The sequence below is a fragment of the Seriola aureovittata genome, chromosome 14, assembly GCF_021018895.1.
Source record: "Seriola aureovittata isolate HTS-2021-v1 ecotype China chromosome 14, ASM2101889v1, whole genome shotgun sequence".
In the NCBI taxonomy this organism is placed as follows: domain Eukaryota; kingdom Metazoa; phylum Chordata; class Actinopteri; order Carangiformes; family Carangidae; genus Seriola; species Seriola aureovittata.
Window position 1 is genome coordinate 6,179,018 of NC_079377.1, and position 21,802 is coordinate 6,200,819.

At 40.9% G+C, this 21,802-nt stretch overlaps 3 protein-coding genes across 4 annotated transcripts in view; 2 read left to right on the forward strand and 1 right to left on the reverse strand.

The window, feature by feature from the left end:
- Positions 1-1,504: 1,504 nt before the first annotated feature.
- On the forward strand, positions 1,505-3,762 carry prop1 (PROP paired-like homeobox 1). Its single transcript, XM_056396231.1, has 3 exons — positions 1,505-1,662; positions 2,502-2,731; positions 3,122-3,762. The coding sequence occupies exons 1-3, from the start codon at positions 1,569-1,571 to the stop codon at positions 3,476-3,478; spliced, it is 681 nt and encodes a 226-aa protein (XP_056252206.1). The 5' UTR covers positions 1,505-1,568; the 3' UTR covers positions 3,479-3,762.
- A 284-nt stretch (positions 3,763-4,046) lies between these two features.
- On the reverse strand, positions 4,047-7,851 carry mcfd2 (multiple coagulation factor deficiency 2, ER cargo receptor complex subunit). 2 transcript variants are annotated; one of them, XM_056396232.1, is made up of 4 exons: positions 7,728-7,851; positions 6,919-7,095; positions 6,632-6,791; positions 4,047-5,857 (listed from the first exon to the last, which is right to left on the reverse strand). In XM_056396232.1, exons 2-4 carry the CDS (start codon positions 7,092-7,094, stop codon positions 5,726-5,728), a joined length of 468 nt encoding a protein of 155 aa, XP_056252207.1. In that variant the 5' UTR covers position 7,095; positions 7,728-7,851; the 3' UTR covers positions 4,047-5,725. The 2 variants fall into 2 exon arrangements, with proteins under 2 accessions (XP_056252207.1, XP_056252208.1); XM_056396233.1 differs by having other exon boundaries at positions 7,724-7,848.
- A 1,660-nt stretch (positions 7,852-9,511) lies between these two features.
- ttc7a (tetratricopeptide repeat domain 7A) overlaps positions 9,512-21,802 on the forward strand; it is a 49,554-nt gene continuing 37,263 nt past the window's right edge. The window contains exons 1-9 of the mRNA XM_056396240.1: positions 9,512-9,704; positions 11,896-12,059; positions 12,243-12,411; positions 15,979-16,109; positions 16,938-17,062; positions 17,960-18,038; positions 18,579-18,748; positions 21,248-21,311; positions 21,493-21,630. Coding sequence (XP_056252215.1) covers positions 9,575-9,704; positions 11,896-12,059; positions 12,243-12,411; positions 15,979-16,109; positions 16,938-17,062; positions 17,960-18,038; positions 18,579-18,748; positions 21,248-21,311; positions 21,493-21,630 — 1,170 coding nt within the window. The 5' untranslated portion in view covers positions 9,512-9,574. The remainder of the gene's footprint in view (positions 9,705-11,895; positions 12,060-12,242; positions 12,412-15,978; positions 16,110-16,937; positions 17,063-17,959; positions 18,039-18,578; positions 18,749-21,247; positions 21,312-21,492; positions 21,631-21,802) is intronic.

Here is a 21,802-nt window from a genome sequence, read left to right on the forward strand (position 1 = left end):
GAGTGTACTCAGCTGGGTGGTCTCCGCACTCTGCCCCTGTATCAAAATATAGACTTCTGAGGATTGTTCCTGTTGCATATTCAAGGTTTTGTAATTCAGTTTTCAGTTGTGTTTCTCTGTGACACAGCCTGAGGGCCACCTAGTGGTCACACAGGCAGCTGCAACTCACCACACTTGCTCAGGACTGATTGAAGAATTAATCAAAAACAGCAAAGGTAGCATTTTGCTTTTCCAGTGGAAAGAACAATTGTCACTCAGTATGTTTCTGTAAAAAAACACACAAGGATTGAATTACTTGAGATAAAATGATGAGAAAAACAAGAATTTCTATTCTTTAATACTGAAGTGAAATAATGGCCTAAAAAAGCCTTAAAGTTGTTAACACATTCACACATGTGAACATAACTTACACACACTCACACACACACTTCTAAATTCATATGTCAATGCAAATGCAGACAGTGAGAAAATTCTCCACTGCAAATAAAAGTGCACTGCACTCAAAATCATACTGAAGTACAAAAGTGTCAGTAAAATGGACTGAAGGTACAAAACTTCTTACTTCTTATACAACAGAACGGCCCCTATTATTGTTTTATTATTGTTAATTATTAGTAAAGCATTACCGAGTGAGATGCATTTTAGTGTTGTAACTGCTTAATGTGGAGCAAATTTGAACTTCTGTATATACAGTACTGTTTGTCAGTTTAATATGCAACAGTATATCATATTTATATACTGATCGTATTTTAGTATGTAACTGCAAAGTAACTAGTAAATGTAGTGGAATAAAAAGTAGTAGAGTACTTGTGTTATCAACAGTAGAGGCATAAAATGGAAATACAATACATACAACAAGTACATATGATTTGTACTTAAGTACTTTACTTGAGTAAATGTATGTAGTTTTTTTCCCCTAAACCTTTTCAGTCATTTGTTTCTTGTTAACTGAATTTAAATGAAGCCTACCCAGAGTCAGGGGATGTAAATTCCTTGCCATTTTATTTTTTGTGGAAAATGAGTAAAACAAAGAGACTGGACAAATGTAGATATGTGAAACATCCAACTAAAGTCCCTCAGAGGCAAAGAGCAAGAATTTTGTGTGCATAGCTGTTATGTTGTAGTGACACTGAACAAGTTTACAAGGAGAAACGGGGCCAGTGTTCACACCAGCAGCAGAAATGAAAGTGTGCAATCTCAGATGTTTAGTCCCAGTGTCTCAGAAACTAGCTCCACCTAGCTGCATATCTGTAGTCACACTCCCAGTAAAGTCTGAAAAAGAAAGGTTTTGTCCCCTCTCAGGGCATTCCTGGAGGCCTTCTGGGAAATGTCACAAAAGTAGATGCAGAACTTTAAGAAATGCGGATACAACAAAAATTGTATCACAGCTCAAAATAACACCTCAAATAAAGTGAACTCTCCCTGAGTTTCATTAGCCCCTCCTCCCACAAAGGTAAAGGTAACCCTGATGGGTGGGACATGGGCACAGCATGTGACTATATGGTCACTTGTGTCTGTGTGCGGATCAGACGGAGCACATCACCCCGTCACTGAGCGGAGCTGCAGTTATGGCCCAGGTAAAGGTATCAAGCGATGCAGTGAGGAGCCACCAGGACTGCACAGAGGTTTACTCTGATATGGCTACTGTCAGCTCCAGTGCAGGTGAGTCCAAAAAAGAGAAGACACATAATATAAAAAAAATGCTAATTATTTATTTTTATTTAACTTACTTTAATGCAGTGATGGTCTCCTTCCATTCAGTCAGTGGAGAGTTATAGTGTTGCATGGTGATCTAAAAGCTGATGACGGGCCATTTTTTAAAGGAGTCACAGTTTAAAGTTGAATATATGTACGGGGTTTCTTTAACATCAAAAGTGTTCAATGTAAAGACACTGAATATTAGCACACACTGTTGTCTCGTAGCAGCTTTAGACGGAAACGTTTGGCCTTAAAAACCTTGTTGGTTATGGCCTAACTGTTCATTAGTTGTTGAAGTTGCCAATTAGCGAGACAAAATTATTACTCTGTAACAGTATTCAAAGTTTAGTAGTTTGTACCATGAAATCCAAATAAATTCTTATTGCAAAAAATCACTTTAGAGACTGTTTGAATGACCTGACCAGATTTGCAATAAATAAATAAGAGAAAAAAACAAACTCTGTCAGAAAGCACACGTCACCAATCCTTAAATCTGCATCCTCTATGTCTTTTCCAGCCATTATGATATGAACAGACAAGGTCAACTCAGTCCACCAATTTGACAGATTAGTCACTTTGTTAGTGACTGCATTGATAATCTTGGTCAAATCCCCCAGTTTCTGGTATCTCTTTCTCACGAGCTTGTCTTTGGCAGCTAAAGCTCTCTGGCTCTCAGGTTGCCTGATGGCAGTGGGAACCATTAAGTCAGTGTAATCCCTCCTTTTTGAGACAGTCATCGGTGAAATTCGCTCTTCAGCAGCTACGCAAAGCCTCAACCTTTTTTTTCTTCCTGCTCAAAACAGATATAGGAGAGTCGGCGAGGAAGGGGTCATTGTGCGAGACCTCCATGGCTGCTGGTCTCGGCCGGCGGAGCAGGGCCTACCCCACCCCAGCCAGGAGACGCCATCGCACCACCTTCAGCCACAAGCAGCTGGAACAGCTGGAAGTGGCCTTTGGACAAAACCAGTATCCTGACATCTACTACAGAGAGGAGCTGGCTCGCATCACCAAACTCAACGAGGCTCGCATACAGGTAGGACAGCTTTCACACTGCAGTCCTCTTACCAACCTTTTGACAGTTGTGATGTGCAAACTGATATTTACAAAATAGATGGGGGTCAGCTATTTTATGGATAATCAACGTCACTTTATCATGGGTCTTTTTCACTACAGACATTTAGATTTGTCATAGCAGGAAAAGCACAGATGTCCCAACTAGCAGTGATTGTTTAATGTCAAGTGGAGATGTGGCTAGATTTCATGGTAAAATAAAATCTGTATTAGTTCTGTGTAGTTCAATGACAAAACAAGGTGAAGCTTAAATGCCCCACTGTTGCTGAACCCAGCCTAGTGTTACAAGTAACACCAGGAACTCAGGCCGACTAATCCGTCCTTTTTCTCTGGCCCGCCCTCGTCTCTGCAGGTGTGGTTTCAAAACAGAAGAGCCAAACAGCGGAAGCAGGAGCGGGCCTCGCAGAAGGTTCTCCCCGTGGGTGTGATGCCGGGCCACAGGGCCCTGCTGGGAGGCATGCACGTCCAGCCGTCCGGCGTGGCTCGACAGTACTACACCCAGCCCCTGGCTCACATCCCCCGCCTCTCCCCCATGTACTCCCGCCACCCGGGCCCGGTCAGCCAGTGCCCCTACCCCAGTGTCCCCCCACAGCCTGCCTCCCAGCGCCAGCATGATGAATGGTACGGCCCTCTGAGGGGCAACCTCACCTCACCCATGTTCTCATTGGCCTCCATGCAGCCTCTGGACCCCACCTCCCACTGGAGCTAAGGTGTAAACAGGGAAACATGTTGTATATTACAAAATAAAATACATTGAAGCCTTTTCTTTTAATCTACAGCTTGTTACACAAATTCACGAGTCCGTTGGTTTTTTATTTTATTTTCCAAGCTAGTCTATAGATTCAAATTTGCAACTTTCTAATCACAAGTGTGCTTCTGTAGACTATGGGTTACCACTGCAACAACTCATTTTCATATCCTGCAATCACCTCAAATGTGTAGTGCATGTCAGATATCTCTTTTTACATGTATTAAAATATTTTTTAAATTGTGCAGAGGGTTGTTTTTTACCGTGGAAGCAGAAGAGCTAGTGAACTATATACCAGATGTTATTGTTGAGCTTACAGCCCCGTCTCATGGCCTTTGTTCCAATTGTCTCCCTGAAAAATTATGCAACTCCATCTACTTTTGAAGTCCACAAGATGTGTCTGAAAGCTCCAGAAGAAGTCTAGTTATTATTTGAACACATTGCTGCATTTCAGCCAAAATATGGTTTGGAATCTGGGCAATAATTGCACAATAATTCTCCTCAAAAACAAGAGACATTACAACTCAAGTCTTTCGATTATAATTTTTTTTTCTTTATTATTTCATATTCCAGAGAAAACGGAGTTGCATCTGTAATGCTTTCAGTTTTATTTTTTAAATATTTGCATTCAACAACCTGAATTGATTGAAGAATCAATACTGAATGGCAAAAATATAGAATTCATCCATACGAAAATCATATTATAGAAGAAATTACAGATGTACTCAACAATTGTCGACCTGAAGTGTCGTTTCCATATCTGTTTTAAAGGCAGCTAATATCTCAAGCGAAGGAGCTGCGCACAAGTGCTTTTCTGGAAACCCATGAAGCCGCAGTGGCAGCAGCATCGACCAGTGTGCTTTAAGTCTAGCTTATCCAGTGATAAAGAACCAGCATTGCACAGTACGATGCTAATTTACATTCACTTTATGACGTACCTGCTGGCTGATCGACTAGAGGGAGGATAATGGTGATTGGCTCATATTGTTGTGGTAATAACCATGAAGACCACAGCGAAAACTACTTCAAGAAGAAATGAGTGGTGCTGCTGTGCCACACCATGCCATTCAGTTTCATGTTGGTGTGCTTGTTACTTTGGGCTTCCCTCCAAAAAACAAAAAAAACAAGAAAAAAATCAGTCACTTCATCAGTTCAACAAAGTTTTCTACTCTCTACAAACCCCAACACACACACACACACACACACACACACACACTACATCATAGAATATACATCTGAGCAAGGCCACTTTCTTTTGTCATGAGAACGACCTGTTCGTCTCACAAACAGCAAATGAAATGGATTCACAGAGGGAATCATTTGGTCCACTATGTTGAGCATCGAACAGCAGGCGTGTGACAAGTCCACCATTTACACAGCAACGTTTGAAATGGAAACTGGTCCATTTAAAATGAGGACGTTCTGTTTAGATGCTACTGGGCTACCAGTGTAGCTCCACAAAAATACGAACACACAAGTAGAAACACACACTACAACATTCCTGTATGTATCAAGGGTCAGTTCACCCAAATTATAAAATTAGTTTTATAGTTTTTTTTTTTGTTTTTAAGAGATATCTGTTGCTGAGACTTCTGCTGCTGCAGTGCAGTGGAGGACGTCACTAGAGACAGTTCTCATTGGCAGTTGTTCATTTGGTAGAATTAAAAGAACATTTCCAGCTTTACTTGTAACCAGCTAATGACAGTAGTCAAAGATCTCTCTAAACCACAACTAACAGAATTGACAGTTTATTTGTATGGCTATGTACCACTGAGGTTTAAAATGAATGATTGTTAGTGTTATTGGGTGAACTGGTCCTTTTTTAATGGCACAATTTCAAAGAACCTACAAAAACAGAGGATGTAGAAACATCCTTCTGTGCATTGTAAGCATACACCAGAGTCAAACTAAAAGGAAAAAGTTGAATCTTGAACTCCACCTTTTTGTTGCTTGTTAAATTACTGGCATAACCAAATTTGTTCCTGCTTTCCAGCTTGGACTAAAGAACTGTCACAAGGCCGAAAAACTCTCATAAATTACCATCGACCCTGAACTGACCCCTTTGAGAGAATTAGAAAAGATTAAATGATGGTCTTCAACGATGTGGTGCAGCTTCTCAGTTTGGCTCCATGTACACCCACTAATGGCGCTCCCCTTCTCTGCAGATTCCTTGCTGTTGTTGTGGACATGATGACACATGAAGATGCTCTATTCCAGTGATTTGGCAAACTCTGCATAATCTATATAACCGTCATTGTTTTTGTCATCGTCCCTCAGAACATCATCAATGAGATTAATCAGGTCCTCCTCCTTCATTGGCTGGCTGTCCTCTCCTCGCTCCTAAAAAAAAAAAGAAAAGAACAAATGTCTGACAACAGAATATTTATAGATGTATTATGTAGCAACTTGAGGCGATAACAAATGTTATTCATTGGGAAAATTACAATATATATATATTTTGCTGGTTACGTTTTTTTTTCCAAATGTGAAGCCATGCTGCTTTTTTTGTGTTTCATATCATTTTTCATTGAATATCTTTGGACTTTGAACTGTTGGTCGGACAAGACAAGACATCTGAATATAACCTTGGGCTTTTAGAATTTGAGAGGGGCATTATTCACTATTTCTTTTTATAATTTAAATCTTGATTGAAAATTGATAATGAAAATAACTGTTGGCCCTAAATCATATTTAAAAAAAATTGTGGTACACTGCAAAAAGCAAAAACTGGCCAGGTTGGAAAGTATGACCATGGTATGTGTAGCTTGCTGAGGTTGCAGTATGTTGCATGATTTCTGGGTATTGCAGTTTTTCACACTGTGAGTCGGTCTCCAAGTAAAAAAGCATTTAGCTGAAGAAACATAATGACATGCCATCATCATAACTTTATGCATTTGGGTGAAGAAAGAAAGGGTGATATTTTTTAAACACCTCCTACCCAGCAAGCTCCATTTTTTGTCAAAACAACAGAAATCTTTATCACAAACAAGTGTATTAAGCTGGTAAACACACATCCTCTGTGTTCCCTCTTTAAGCAGCCAGTAACAAATGGTTTTAGGTACCAAAAGCAACAACAAACAAAGCAAACGTATACACAATCACACACACTCCCACCTCTCTGTGTACATGAGTGATCGCTGTGGCTAGCTCCAGCCCGTCCAGGAGGTTGTTTCCATCATAATCATGCATCTTGAAATAGTGCAGCTGAAGCTCCTGGGGTGTCATGTCTTTCTCTGGTTTGTCTATCACTCCCTCCAGATGCTCCATGATGTGGCTAGTAGACAAAGAGGCCAAAAACCACAGCTTTTGAATACACAGAGTGTGTGAAGGTAGCTCCTGACTCTGATCAAAGTTCATTAGTATGTGCAAATAACCCTTCTGAATGAGGAGATATTACTCACTCTTTGTCCTGGACCATGTTTTTGTCCAGGCGACCGTGACCATGGCCCGTTACGTGAGCTGCACTCTCTACTGCAGGGGGCTGCTGATGTGGATCCCCATGAGAATAAACACACAGCAGACAGCAAGACAGGAGGAACAGACACCCCCAGTCCACAGTAGACCTGCCATTCATCATTCTGTTAGGCACACACACATACACACACACAAAAAGACAAACAGACGACAGACAGACAGACAGCAGGACACGCAGAGTTAAAAGACTGGTGTGCTGTACGGTATCTACAATACGGTGGGCATCATATATCCTGATGATACACACTAGGCTTACATTGTTTTTTCTACCTTTCTACATTCTGTGATTCATTTTTCTCTCACATTTTTCATTCATACATTCCAGTACTGCAACCAGACAACCTTCAATTTTAGACTCTTAGTTATAGCATGTTTTTCTTGTTGTTTCTTGTTGTTAAATTACCATTGTGTACCATATGTTCATTAAGAAAACACAGATTTTTTTTTTTTTTAAATCTACCATAGGCAAATAATAGGCTATGTAAGCATATGTTTCTGTTAAAATATCCATAATTGGGAGCCCTGCTATATGCACTATGAGGTTACATTACTATGCTAGTTAAAGACCAGAAATTATCAGAAACAATCATTAACGTTAGCTCAAAAGCTACACCAACATTTGCTAGCACGAAGCTTTAATTCAAGCCTACATAGAAATGACAAGACTTGTTTAATGCGTAGACTAATACAAGACTTACTATGATATGGTTTGTAAAAAGGCAGGTTTAATACCTACTTGAAGTTAATTTCTGTCTTCACCTGGCTCCGTGGACAGTTATGTTGTTTGAATAGTTGGTAAGCAATAACGTTTGGTCACAGCTTTCAGGGGCCAAGTCGCTTGCCGTAGCCCCTCTTGGACACGACAGCTCATTATGATTGGCTAATATTATCAGAGAGTATACAACCGAAGTGAGAGAGTTAACTACACACTTAAAATTTTGCTAGTCAGACTACAAGGCTACTTTTAGCTGTCCACGAGAGAATTACATTTTTATTATAACTTGTGTATGTTTCATCATAATGTATAAAGTTATACTAAGATATCGATACGCTGTGACATCTAGAAATACCATTAAGTACGTAACAAAACAAATGTAACCCGGGTGAAATCGTATTAAGTTGTTTAGTCTGTTGAGTAAGCTGACACGAGCTAATGTCTAAGCTATTTGACACAATATTCACATTCTCACGTTGTAATATATGTGCGCTTATGGCACCTCCCATGGTGCAAAGTACTTTTTTCGACGAGAACTATCTTGACAGAAAAAAACCTTTGAGGTGACTGTATTAGTACGTCAGCAGGGGGCGTGAAGCAGCCGCTCAGCTGTCAGATCTGCACTGCACAGGACCACGCTGTGTGGTGGACGGTTACTGAGGAGGGCAAGCGTCGATTTGTGTCAAACAAATGTCAAGTTTCCAGAGAGAAAATGACGCAGCTAAATCTCTGTTCAGGAGGCTTGAGGTTTCATTTTATGTCATAAAGTAGCTGATATAGACTCGCAGTAAAACCCCTCAGTAGCGAGTGACCCTTGTCTCCCTGTGTATTTACACCCTTTGTTGTGGTTGATAGGACTAAGGTGAACTTGGTGGATTCGTGTGAATTCCTCCCTTTCCCTCAACACAGTTTTCCCCTTTTATGAACACGAGTTAGTGAACTGAAAGAAAATTTTTGTTTCTCAGCCCATTGTGCATCCATTGATTTGTACAACCTGCTTGATACGTTGCAATTATATGTCACAGTGCAATAGCTGACAGATGTAATGTTTTGTATCTGAGCCAGGAGGTTAGCCAGCGCCAGCCTGCCAGTGTTCCTGAACCCAGATCAGGGAGCAAGCCAAGCAATTACAAATTGATTTTTTCCCGCTGAACTCATCTACGAAATGAGCACTGTTAAAAAACGAAAACATCACCTTATATGCATGTATCCTGCCTCAGCTGGGGTGTGCACACTTTTGCGGTATTAGAGTACAGCATTCTTTGCATTGCTTTTTCTTAAGCCCTACCTGATCCAGTTAAAGTGTTAACGGAAAAAGATTAGGGACATGGGTCCTGAAAGGAAGACATCCTTCCTTCAGACAGCTACAGATCAAGCCCTCTCAAAATGCCACACTTGTTTCAAGAAGAAACCTTTACAGACAGGAGTCACTAATGCATTATTGCCAAACGCTAAACAAGACAATTTATGCATAACAGTGTGCAGTGTAATAAATATGCATTATAAAGTGCTGCAAGATGACAGTAAAGTTAAGATGGTTCAAGGTGAAAATTTGAACTTAATCTGAATATTGCAGAAATTTCCTTGTTAAATTGAATAAAAACCTAGGCTTGCTATAGATAATATTACACATGAATAATTAGCTCCTATATAAAGGATAATATCATAACACCTATTCAAATTAAAATATGCATTTCAGTATTTACTTTTGCGCACTAGCTCTTGTTCATGACCTCCTGTGCTTGTGGTAACCCACACTCCACCCTCCATCCCTCCGCACTCAAAGATTACACATTTATTTCTCCTGGTAGTCTGCAGTTACTCCCATCGTGTCAGGGGAGTACAGTCACCACCGGGACAGAGCAGCGATGGCATCCCGGGTCTCCTTCACCCAGATCCGGCTGGAAGCGGAGCTGGAGCGGTACCGGGCCGAGTGCCAGTGGGACAAGATGCCGGCGATCATCGACCAGATGCACGCTGCGCGGATCCACGAGGACGGTGAGTGGTTTACATCTGGTTTAAAGTTGAGGTGTGTGCTGTAGCTTCCTGACTGTCTGTACTGCTCGCTGATGTGCACGCTGCAAAAAATAACCACTGAAGAAAAGTCACAAGTTCCCATTATCAGCTTGAAACCCGCATCTGGCATAAGAAGTTTTTTTTAATTCCACTTGTTTTTAGGGAATTTCTTTCACCTGTTTTTAGAAAGTTGTTTCCAGAGCAAGTGTTTCATAGTTTAAGAAAACTTTTGACACTAGAAAATGATTTGAAATGAGCTCATAGGGAGCAATGAGAAGTTTCTGTGCTTCAACCATTTTCAAATCTGTTCAACTGATTTGTAAAAAAGTTTGACTTTAAGACTCACGAAGAATCTTTTTTTTTTTACAATTGGAGGTTGGATATTTTTTGTAGCAAAATGCCAGATACACAAGGTGGACTTTGGACTCACAGCAAGATAGAATAGGTTACTGTACAGCAAATGTATTTCACAACAAAAGCAACAGCAAGAAGAAGAACAAGTAGAAGAAGAAGAAGAGTTGATTAACCACGTCCTAGTGGGTCAGACCACAGGTCACAGAGGGGTTACCAGATGTCTTCAGGACTAAAATAAAAAATACCACTCGCTGGGAGTTTACAGTATACACAGTGAAAGATGATCAAAGGTATTGTATGGGCAGGACAGACGCTACCACCTGCTATTTCTCATGCAAAACAAGATTTTCCAGTGAACTATCCACCACCTGCCTTTACCCTTGAAATCATTCCACACTGTATGTGTGCTCAAAGAAATGCAAACACACTTATCACTCTGTGCCTCATAAAGCATTACTTTGGTAAGTCACTAATGCACCTGCCTCCACCTCACCTTTAGTAAAGTAAACACGGGTTCAGGTGACTCGACCGCCAGTCTGCTGTTATTGAGCCCATAACTGGCTGACAGTGCCGAACAGCAGTTTCCCCCTGTATGCACACGCACCGATGTGTTAAATCAGTGCGGTATTACTGTGTGCATGCATGCTTCACATTAGCTGATCTGACAGAGTGTGCGCACTGAAGACATGGAGAAGTTAGTTTATTAAAAGATAGATCAACTTCATGGCAGGTAAAGCAGTAAAGAAATAAACTTTGTGGTAAAATCCATCCTACTGTAAAACAGTAAAAAGCAGCCACAGTTACTCTGTATTCTTCATTCATATCTTGTTGGATGAAGTATTTTACTTTGGTTTGCATAAAGCTAGGTAATGCAGGAGTAACTAATAATTTGATATCAGTCAGACTCAAAACAAGGATTGTTATCAAAGTGATATTGTGCCGTCACCCACACACATACTGTAAAACCCATCACTACAAGTTCTCCCTTGCCTATTCTCAAATGTTCAAATGTGTTATTCTAAAAAATTAGGAGATAACTAACTGAGGATGAAGACAAGAGGAAATGAAATTACACCAATGTATCACAAAATGATTCCTGGAAAACAGAGAATGTGAGTGAACTCCAGGCTCTTTTCTTCATCGACTTGCATTGAAGCGATCTCAGACTGTCCAACAACAGCGTCCAACACTGGCTCTCACCAAGTCTGCGCTGCAACTTGTTTGAAATCATTAAATAGCTCTTACTGTGGTTATGGGCTGAGACAAGTCCTGCTGTTTGTCCCTCACCTTCCTCTCACTGATAGGCTAAGCCTCGGCTGTGCTGATAAAACCGACCAAATATGTCAAGTATATCAGAACATAAACACTGCTCACAGAGTTGGCGTCAGAACACACACACACACGCAGAATGAATAAGCTAAACAGGAAGGCTTTAATCAAGTGTGTGTGTACACAAAAACTGAGCTTTACTACTGGACACTGAGTGGATGTAAGGCACAGTCAGAACAGGGTTAGTTTACCATATGAAAAACTTTGATATCTTTGAGTCAGTGTAGGTGGATGTGGAGTGCTTATCATGTGATTACAACGTTAAAGCTATTTAAGGAACGAGTACGAGGGAAATGGAAACTGCAGCTTCTAAATAGACCTCAGATCTCTGGGATTTTTGAACTGCTCCTTCTGAGCTGGTGGGAAATGCTGTTTTTAAAAGGCCGAGTGAGGTTTGCTTTGGCTACAGAAACAAATGACCTGTGACCCCGAACTCAGACCTACTCCAGCAAACTCAGTTCACGTTTAACTTTTTAAATCCCACCCTCAGATGATTACGGGACACTGCTGATGGCTGAGGCGTTGCTGGAGGAGTGCCTGCAGGAAAACATGGATCTATTACGGAGATCAATACCTTTGATGGACAAGACCCAGCCCAGATTGTGCAGGGCTAAAGGCCACCTCAACACCATCCTGAGCCGAGGCCGCCTCACAGTCAGTCTAATCTGTGTTCCTTCAGGCTGTCCTATAGCTATTGATTCCTCTCTGCCTCTATAAAGCTTCTTTTCTTTATTTAACATAATAAAGGAAGTACATTATGCCACAGAGCACAGGAATCTTTAGAAACGAATCTCTTCCTCAGTTATTGCCAACCATGTATTCCCTTTTGTCCTCCAGCCCAGGTTCTTAAATGAGGCTCTGCTGCTGATGGCCAAAGTACACTATGTGCAGGGTCGCTACCGGGACGCCCAGGGAATGTGTGCCAGGGTGGGACTGGAGGAGCTGACGCTGGACGACCAGCCCACCTACCACCTGCGACTGCTGGCTGAGGCGTTTGTCATTAAAGGTACCAGAGGCCTCTCTAAACTTAAAGGGCAATTCTGCTTTTGCTGTCATTGTTTTGTTGTTAACAGTCATTGTTCCAAATGTAACAACAACATTATACTCACCATAGTAACTGGTCAGGTCTGGGAACACAGCGACACTAAAAAGAAGTCAGACGGGGCAAATAAAGCAGTGCCACATGTTTTTAACAAACCTAAATGACCAACAAAGAAGACATGAACACAGCCTGGTACAAAAATGGTTTCAATCTCTATTGCTAATTTCCCTTTTCACAAAAACTGTACGGGGGGGGGGGGTTATATATATTTGTATCACTCATTAAGGCTTAAATTTATGCGTAATTGAGGATGTGGTCGTGAGAGAGACAGGTGGGTGCCGTCACAGTTGGCCTAGCTGTCTGCTAGGCCTCGTCTCAGCTAATTTGAGTCACTGAACGTGACCTCTAGCTTTGTGTTTGAGGTGTTTGTGCCTTTCGGAGGATTTTTGCATACAAATATCAGAAAAATAATATGTGCTTACTGTGCAATTAATTCACTCACAGAATGTTAGAAAGTCTGTGCTCCTATATTTTGAGATGAGTGAAATTATAGTATTATTTTATTTATATCTTAGCTCTCATTAGCATGTATCTGTGTCTTTGCTCGCCATACCTTTCTTGTTAACTTAGCTTGTTAACTAGCTAATGAGCCAGCAAATAAGTTAGTCATGGGTTAGCCTTTGAGCAAGATGCCCAGACGCCCAGAAGTGTCAGCTCAATGCACACCCCACCTCTTTGCCCATTTTTGGAATAGCTGGGTGTCAGGTGGAGTGATGCGCTGATGCCCAAGATGGCGACAACGGAGCAGCCCACTCTGAGCTTCAAAACCGCTCTTCACAAATCTTTATTTACAGTCTGTGGGTTACACACAATGAATTTTGGTGACAACAAAACAGTGAATATACAAAACAGAATGTGTTACAAATTAGATAAAATACATACAATACAATACAATACATACATCCATTCAGAGAAACCTGTGCAATGGTCTTAACACCAGCCAACCAATGTGTAACAAAGCTATTTACAGTTGTAGTGCAAAAAATATCATGGGCTCATAAATCTACAGGAAATCAGCTGGAGCCTTGTGTTAGCTGTCAGTGGGATCGCAGACTCTATAGTGCTGCACAGTTTACATTTGCAGCAGATCTCTCACCTGTTAGCCTTATATAAGCAGGAGCAGCTCTGAAGACTGGCACGTTTCCCTAAAAAACACAACAGGCAAGACCGAACAGCTTCCTGCATACATTTCCTTGATGATCCCCTTCTTAATCCCTTTGCCAGGAGTTATTACAGCCCTAAAAATCACAATGACCTTGTATGGAGTTTGGAAGTAGAAATGGAAGTGAGGGTGGTGGGCAGATGAAATTCAGTTTGTGGAGATGGATGTAACACAGCTGGAAAACATCAGCTTCATTTGACAGATAGTTCTGTCAGTATCCTCCTAGTGTGTCTGTCTGAGTTTTAACCTCAGCTTGTGAACGACACTGATGATGTGACCATTTGAAAAATAGGCCCCATCGTCGTCTCTCTGTAGCTGCCTCTCCTGAAGACACCTTTGGGAGTAATAATGTCTGAGACTGGACAGATCCAGAGTGAAGAGAGACCATAAAGCCCCTCTGGGAACAGATTCACCACAACTGGTGTGTGTCCTGACAGACATCTAGATGCTGATTTTAAAAGCCTGATGATTGTGAGTCATACGTCTCACTGTTACTCAGTCACACATGCACACAAGCTGTCTGAAGTTCAAAAAAATGCAGTTTTGTTATAGCAGGTTATTTTTGGGCTTATTTTAAAAATGTGCTTTTTGCGGTCAGATACCATCTTAATACTATTTTGACACATTGAATACCAACTTTATGAAAGGTCAAAAGTCACAGAACATTACACATTCTGTACTCCTTAGAGCAGTGGAGAATCTTGTTACACTCATCATCATCATCATCATGTCATTATACTCCCTGTTTCCTGATAATCGGACATGACCTCATGCTCATGAAAACTGAGGAGAATTTTATTATAATAACTGTCAGATTTTGATTTCCTTTGATTGTTTTGAAACCAGCTGAATAATATTTGCAGTGGATTGGTATGATGACTCTCAGAGGCTGCATGAGGAAACAGATCAGATCCTGTGGGGGTTGCATAGCTCCTTCCCATGCTTTTTTGTGCGTATTGTGTATTGTTGAGGGAATTAAGTCAATTGTGAATATTTGGATGATGATGTCTTGTCTCTTGGCAGATGTCTGCTTATTTGATTAGGCCTGGCGTCTGGCCTGAGGCTGCTGTCCCTCACAGGCCTACAGCGGTCTAGAAAAGTTCCTGCTCCATCCGTTTATTTGTACCAATAAGTCCACTAACGGACATCAGGACAGGCATCTGGACCACCACTGCCCCACTCACTTCTTCCTCTGTAGTCATACATCTGTAATGCATCCGTCAGCACAGCACAACATTAGAAAAACATGCAGCATAAATGTAGAAAAAAATATTCAGTTTCTGTTAGAGGGCAGGTGATACTTTATATTATATTTGAAAAAAACAAGATTAAAAATCTAAAGCCATGCTATCAGCTCCATGTAGCTGTGTATGCTAACAATAACAATGCTAATGTGCCTTCTTAGTTTAACATTTTCTAGTGTGTGGAAACATTTACTCTATCTTTGTCATTATCATTATCGTTATAATCAGGAACCCATGAGTATCTGCTCAGAATCTAGTGGTGGACCACCAAACCTAGAATGATATTTCTAGCACAGCTACAAGTTCATTTAAGCAGAACTATTTTTAGCAGAATCAGTCCATTAAAAGTAGCGCAGCTGTTCCTCTCTTTCTACCTTCTTGTAGTCCATGCACTATGAGGAATCGAACTTTGCAATGATGAACTTTCCAATCAACTAAAATAGCTAAGATGAAACATGGATGGATGTGGTGCCAAAACTACAGTTTCCTGCAAACTACAAAACTAATACTCAAATAATGGTATCTGTTGCAACTTTCATTTTTTAAATCACTTTCCTTTTTCACTTAAAGGTGCAGTCCAGTGATTTAGTATTACATTTCCATTAAGCTAGAGGACTCTTTGGGGACAAGAGACAGATTAAAAAATGAACAGAATGAAAAAGCAAAGACTGAGTTATCCCCAACTTTAGTCCATAGCATGAGGCAAGCTCCAGCAATAGTGGACACTACACTTCCCATAATGCATCCCTTAATCTAATCCCTATTTCATTATACCCTCTTTGGCTGGCAAATACCTAATTGTTTAAAGCTCCATGTGCTCAGTTTGTAACACAGGCTTTCTCTTACACATGTATTCTCCAAGGCCAAGCTGATGACATCATCAACGTTAGCCTCTGTAGAGCCACAGAAGACTTATGTTTTCACTCTTTATGACAAGTAAACCGGCCTTTATGTTTAAAACTGGTGGAATTTCCCTTTTAGATATTTGTTTGATCAGTTCACTCAAGCTGGGTTTTTTTTCTTTATTTGCCAATCACACACATCACTTGTCTCCTTGTCTTTCAGGTCTTTCTCTGGACCACCAGACAGTTTCTGCAGTGTCTCGGGTTCGTCTGTCAGAGAGGGAGGAGGAGAGTCTGTCCTGTTACCTCAAGGCCTGCGACGCTGCTCTGTCCTACCTGCAGGAGCTCGATAAGGTGGGTGTTTATACATGTAGAGTGTGCATGACATGTAAGCATGTTTTTATGTTTGCGTGTGTTTCTGTAGGGTCACCGACCTGGAAAATAGAAATGTGTTTGTGTGTCTGACAAAAACTTTTGCACATGCCTTTTTTCCCTATTTTTTTAATTCATTGAATAAAAAGTATGAGTGCAGTAACGTTTCAGTAAATGCTCACATTTAATGTTTGTTTGCTGCAGCGTTGTTTTTTTCTCCTTTTCACTTCACACATCAAGAAAATAGGGAAGTTACACAAACTCTTCATACATGATACAATACTTCTACTCCACTTCATTTATTTCGCAATTCATATAGCTGCTGCTTACTTGTCAGATTAATATTTTCAATGAAATATGATACACTGTTGTAGATCAAACTGCACTACATCATAGAGTCGTTATAATTAGCTGTGTCTTAATTAAAGTACTGCTTACATGTTCATGCAGCAGTAATAATGACCCATTAATGTAAGAACTGGGGCCATTCTGCCTCATTAGTATTTGTACTTTTGACACTTTACATTTTGTTGCCAATACTCTTACTTGAGAAAGGTTTGGAATGGAGGACTTTAATTTGTAATGTATTTTTTTACAGTGGTATTGCTACTATAGTTAAGTAAAGATGTGCATACTTCCTCCACTAGTGTCATCTGTATCACTTCAATGTGCTGATTTTATCTGTGTTCATTAACCGAAACCACCAACCAAAAGCATCTAAAGCTTACAGTCATTTATTTACCTTTGGATTTTTTATTAATGTGTACCTGAGTGTAGTGAATTTAAGCTTTGCTGTGCATGTGTTTTCAGGTAGTAACCACGCCCCACACCAAGACAGCCAAAGCTAGTCTGCTTCCCCCACCTGTGGACATCGACCTGGGATACTTCCTGCAGGCTGCATTGCAGAGCGCTTACATTTGTCTGCTGCAGAGGGGGTGAGTCTACCAAGTGTATACACAACAAACAGCACACAACACAAACCCGGAGTCTGCCTTCTTTTGCTCTTCGTTGGCCATTTGCCTGTTAAAAGTTTTTTTAAATAACTTAACTTGACTTGTGAGAGTTAAAAGATGTGCAGCAGCAAAAAATACCTGCATTAGCTTCAACATGACGCACTGTGATAAATATCTACCTCCTCTACAACAGTGCAAGTCAACTAAGGATGAAAAGTCTACCAAATACATTTTCTTCTTAATCAGGGTCATTTTTAAGATTATCAAAAGTGACAGAATGAACCTCTATAAATTGATTTTTGTTATATAATTGGTTGCCGGCCTTATGTAATCACGGACTGGAAGTCACAGTTTATCCACCTGTATTTATGTGACGTCACTGGTTATGCAGTATGTTTAGTGGCTGCAGTCTTTTGCTGATTCATACTCGTCTGTATCGGAGGGAACCTTGGGCTTTGACCTCTTGTCTTGTTTTAGAAAGTGAGGAGGAGAAGAAATCAAGCAAAAGCTTTTCGAGCTCCACATGACCCCAGTGCAGCAGAGATGCATTTTTCATTTGTGACCAGCAGGTGCCAGTGTTGCTCTTAGGCTTAGAGAAGCAAAGTCCAACAAGTGCTGCACTGTCACATTCGTTCAGTTGTCAGTTTATTAGGTACACCAAGCTAAAACGAAGGCAGTCTAATGCAACAGCCTAACAATGCTCAGCTTTTGTTTTTTCTCATAAACCAATAGTGTGGACAAAACATTAGAAACACTAGATAATGAGAGTACTACTGTTTTTTGTATTTATTACAACTTCACAACTGTGTGTGTGTGTGTGTGTGTGTGTGGTGTGTGTGTGTGTGTGTGTGTGTGTGTGTGTGTGTGCGTGTGTGTTAGTCATCTTGCACAGGGTGCTCACCAGCTGCGTAGGGTGCTCAGGGTGGTGGAGTCACGAGGGTCTCAGAGCTTTAGGAAGGTGAGGTGTCTCACGTACGAACATACACACACACACACACACACACAGAGAGAGAGAGAGAGAGAGAGAGAGAAATAGTGACAGTAGTTTGCATTGCTAGCTTCTAAGCATTCAGTATTCTATAGCTATATATTGAAAGATTATTAGGGAAAAGCCAGTCATTTTTTTTGGATGTTAATGAAATCATATGTCAGGATCTTTTTGCTAACACTTTATGCATGTTAACAGGCAGGAAATTTAATTATGCAGTTTGAAAAAAAAATTCTGCTCAAAATATGATGAAAACAAAACACAATGCTTTGAACATTAAGAAGTAATTTCCCTGTTTCCATCTGGAGATTAGACAATGGACTGATGAGAAAATGTGTATAGCTAAAACTTATTAGGTTAACATTTGTACAGTATGATTAATAATAATTACTTGTCATTACCATGTTTCTGTATGTATTATTATCATATAACACTGTAAGCTCATCGACATGTCCGTCCAGCCAGGATGTAAAATTATTGATTATTTATTGCATTGCGGTTGCATCCCAGTCTGCAGCAAGGAAGCTAGCAGAGGTGCTGCTGAGCTCAGTGAGTGAAGACAGCTACTGGCCCCCGCTGGGCCCCCCACCCCCATCCTGGCTCCACAGAGAGGGAGCTGCCGCCTCCAAAGACGCAATCTACCCGACCGTTAAACCACCGCAACGTTACAGCACAGAGTGGTTTGTGTTGTCTTTGTTTCATTTAGCATTTTCTTTAACCCAAGCTCAACATTTAAGATAGTTAATGCCACCTGTGATTGTGTTTTGTTACTCTGCTGCATCAACTAACCATTGTGTACAAAGCAGTTATCTCTGTAGGTTTTATTTTCCTTTTGTCCAAGTTTTACTTTCATCCCAAGAGCATCACTTTTGTCCAAGTTACCATCCTATCAACAACTGCAAATCTTGGAACTTGGTGCCAGTTTTTCTTTGTTCAAGTAGTTCTTGTATTATTTTGTACTAAAGACTATGAGTCATCAGCAGGGTGGTGTGAATCTGAGCCACATCTTACATCTCTCATACAAAGTAAAATAACTCCCTTTTCTATGGAAACCAAATTGGCATTATGTAACGCAACTACCAGCAGAGCGCTCACTATAGGCTACCAGTATACAATGGTTCATCCAAGGTGAGGACTCCCACAGCGCACCCCGATTACTTCACACTCCTTCCTTCTCTTATCAGTGTGATGTAAAACTCAACTTTTATAGATACAAGATTTTTGGCATCTATGAAAATCAATACTACACTGCAAAAATGCAGCCTACCGGTAAACAAGCAAACGGAAATGAATTTGATTATTCAATCATTATCCAACAAACCAATTCAATTATTAACAACAATGATTATATAACAAACCCATGATAATGTAGCCTTCTAATTAATTAACTTGTTTGGTCCTATTATAACAACAATTTTCCAGAGTACTTCAAAGTTATTGAGAAAGACAAATATGACAAATAAAATAGAAAAACATATTTGGGTTGGACCACAGTCTATGGGATATCATAGGAGCCGAAAGTACAGCTTTGACAAAGGATACTGTGCACAATACTAACATGACAATGGTCCAACAAAACACATGAGACAAAGAAGGGCTGTTGTTTGTCATTAGCAGTTTAAGATGAGTGTAAACCTGTGTTGTCTAAAACAAAGTCACATGGTTTCTTAAGGTTTCTTTGCTGTGTCTTCAGAGGCTGAGGTTTGAACTGTACCTATGGTTTACTTGTGTCCCATAGAAACCACCTAAGTGCCACTTAAGGTCATCATATGTGGGGTTTCATTGAAACCTTCTGGATGTTTTAACTATATTTAAGGTCTTATGTTTAAGGACAGATGTCTAAAGCTCAGGTCATTCATTTATCACACCAGAAAGAGGGTCATTATCTGACAAACTGAAGAGGTCAGTTTGTGGCAACTATAATGCAGAACATGCTCAGTACCTGCAGATACTGTCAGTGATGTAGACAGGTGACTCCTGTGAACTCACATGTCTATTCCACTGTAAGATGATATATTAATCATAGATTTCATATTTATGTATATTTTACAGTTTATGAAATCACAATAATTGGAAGGAGGCAGTTATTGTAGGGGTAACATGCTTTATTAGCTAAGCTACTCAGATGCTCAGTGACACAGCAACAGCCCCTCATTTTAAAACCTACCGAAGCTGGGAAATGTAGAAGAACAGTAACATACCATGGTATCAACATAGCACAGCATGAGCTAGATAATAAGATATAGCACAACATAACATTGCATAGCATAAGGGCATAACAGAACAGAGAGAACAAAACACAGAGAAAAGAGAACAGAACAGAGAACAGAACAGAGAACAAAACAAGAACAGAACACAACATAGAACACAGAATATAGAAATGAAGAGAACATAGAACTTAGCACAGAACAGAATAGGACATAGAACAGAACAGAACAGAGAACAGAACAGAGAACAGAACATAACATAACGGTCCTGACAAGACAAACTGGTTATCTGCATCATCACACATGAGTGTATCACCATTTTGTTGCCTCTTTCCTGCATTTCCCACTTTGCAGGGATCCTGCGCTCGTTGCTCAGGCCCTGCGAGCCATACTTAGTCACCGCCACATGACTAATCCTGCCCACACTATCATAAGTGAAGATCTAAATCCATGTCTGAGATTAGAAGGAGAGGTTGAACAGGAGAATTCACCCTGAGGAATAGCTGTACTTCAGTATTGTTCATGGCTTTTGTCATCAGTTACCTCCTCTGAAGAGGAGAAAAGTGATGGTGTCTGGTAAATGTGTCCTTGAACAGGACACAGAGCTGACCAGAGCGGGAAGAGGGGCACAGAGAGTGATGAATTAGGGGAATGGGAGAGGTAGAGATGGAATAAATGAAAGAGCAAGTCAGTGTGTGTGTGTGTGTGTGTGTGTGTGTGTATGACATCTGAGATAGTGCTGTGTAGTGATACACCAAGGGTGGTCCGTGTTGTGTTACAGCACCACAGGTGAGACAGAAACTGGACACTCACTCCTGGCAATCTGGCAATCTACCTACGGACAAGCAGCATATGTGTGTGTGTGTGTGTGTGCGTGTGTGTGTGTGTGTGTGTGTGTGTGTTTGTGTGTGTGTGTTTGAGGGATAGACTTCCTGTTCTTGGTACTATTTCCTGTTTCCTGTGTCCTGGCAGTTGCTTCTGTCCTCAGGACGTGGTGGAAGAGGCAGTGTTGCTGCTGCTCATCACAGAGTCCATGGTGAGATATACGCACACACTCACACACCATTCTCTGACTTTTTGCTTCCTGGCGTTTCAACACATTTCTTGGAGATCCCTTTAGCACAGACCACCTGTCCAACCACTTTTCGCTTCCTTACACCTCCTCCTTTTCCTCATTACTCCTCCTCTTCTTCACCTAGTCATCTCTCTTCTTCCAGGCCAGTGGCGAAGCGGTGATCAGTCGTCTGCCTGACCAGGCCGAGGCTCGCCAGGTCAGTCTGCAGGATGCTGCCTCCGTCTACGATCTGCTCACCATCGGCATGGCCAGGAGGGGGCAGTACGCCATGCTGTCTGAGGTGTGCTCACACACACAAACATACACACACTCTATGCTGGAGGTCTTAGGGGAGGAGAGCAACAGAGTGAGAGATGAGATGTGTTAGTAAGAGCTTTGCCTTTGCCAAACTTTTTAATGAATGTCTTCATCACTGTGAGACGAGGGGATTAAGTATGTTTTTCTCCCACTGT

Coding starts and splice junctions, on each gene's coding strand:
- prop1 (XM_056396231.1), top strand. CDS start 1,569: ATGGCCCAGGTAAAGGTATCAAGCGATGCAGTGAGGAGCCACCAGGAC. Junction 1,663..2,501: donor TACTGTCAGCTCCAGTGCAG/GTGAGTCCAAAA, acceptor TGCTCAAAACAG/ATATAGGAGAGTCGGCGAGG. Junction 2,732..3,121: donor TCAACGAGGCTCGCATACAG/GTAGGACAGCTT, acceptor TCGTCTCTGCAG/GTGTGGTTTCAAAACAGAAG.
- mcfd2 (XM_056396232.1), bottom strand. CDS start 7,094: ATGATGAATGGCAGGTCTACTGTGGACTGGGGGTGTCTGTTCCTCCTG. Junction 6,792..6,918: donor AACATGGTCCAGGACAAAGA/GTGAGTAATATC, acceptor TTTGTCTACTAG/CCACATCATGGAGCATCTGG. Junction 5,858..6,631: donor TCACTCATGTACACAGAGAG/GTGGGAGTGTGT, acceptor TTTTTTTTTTAG/GAGCGAGGAGAGGACAGCCA.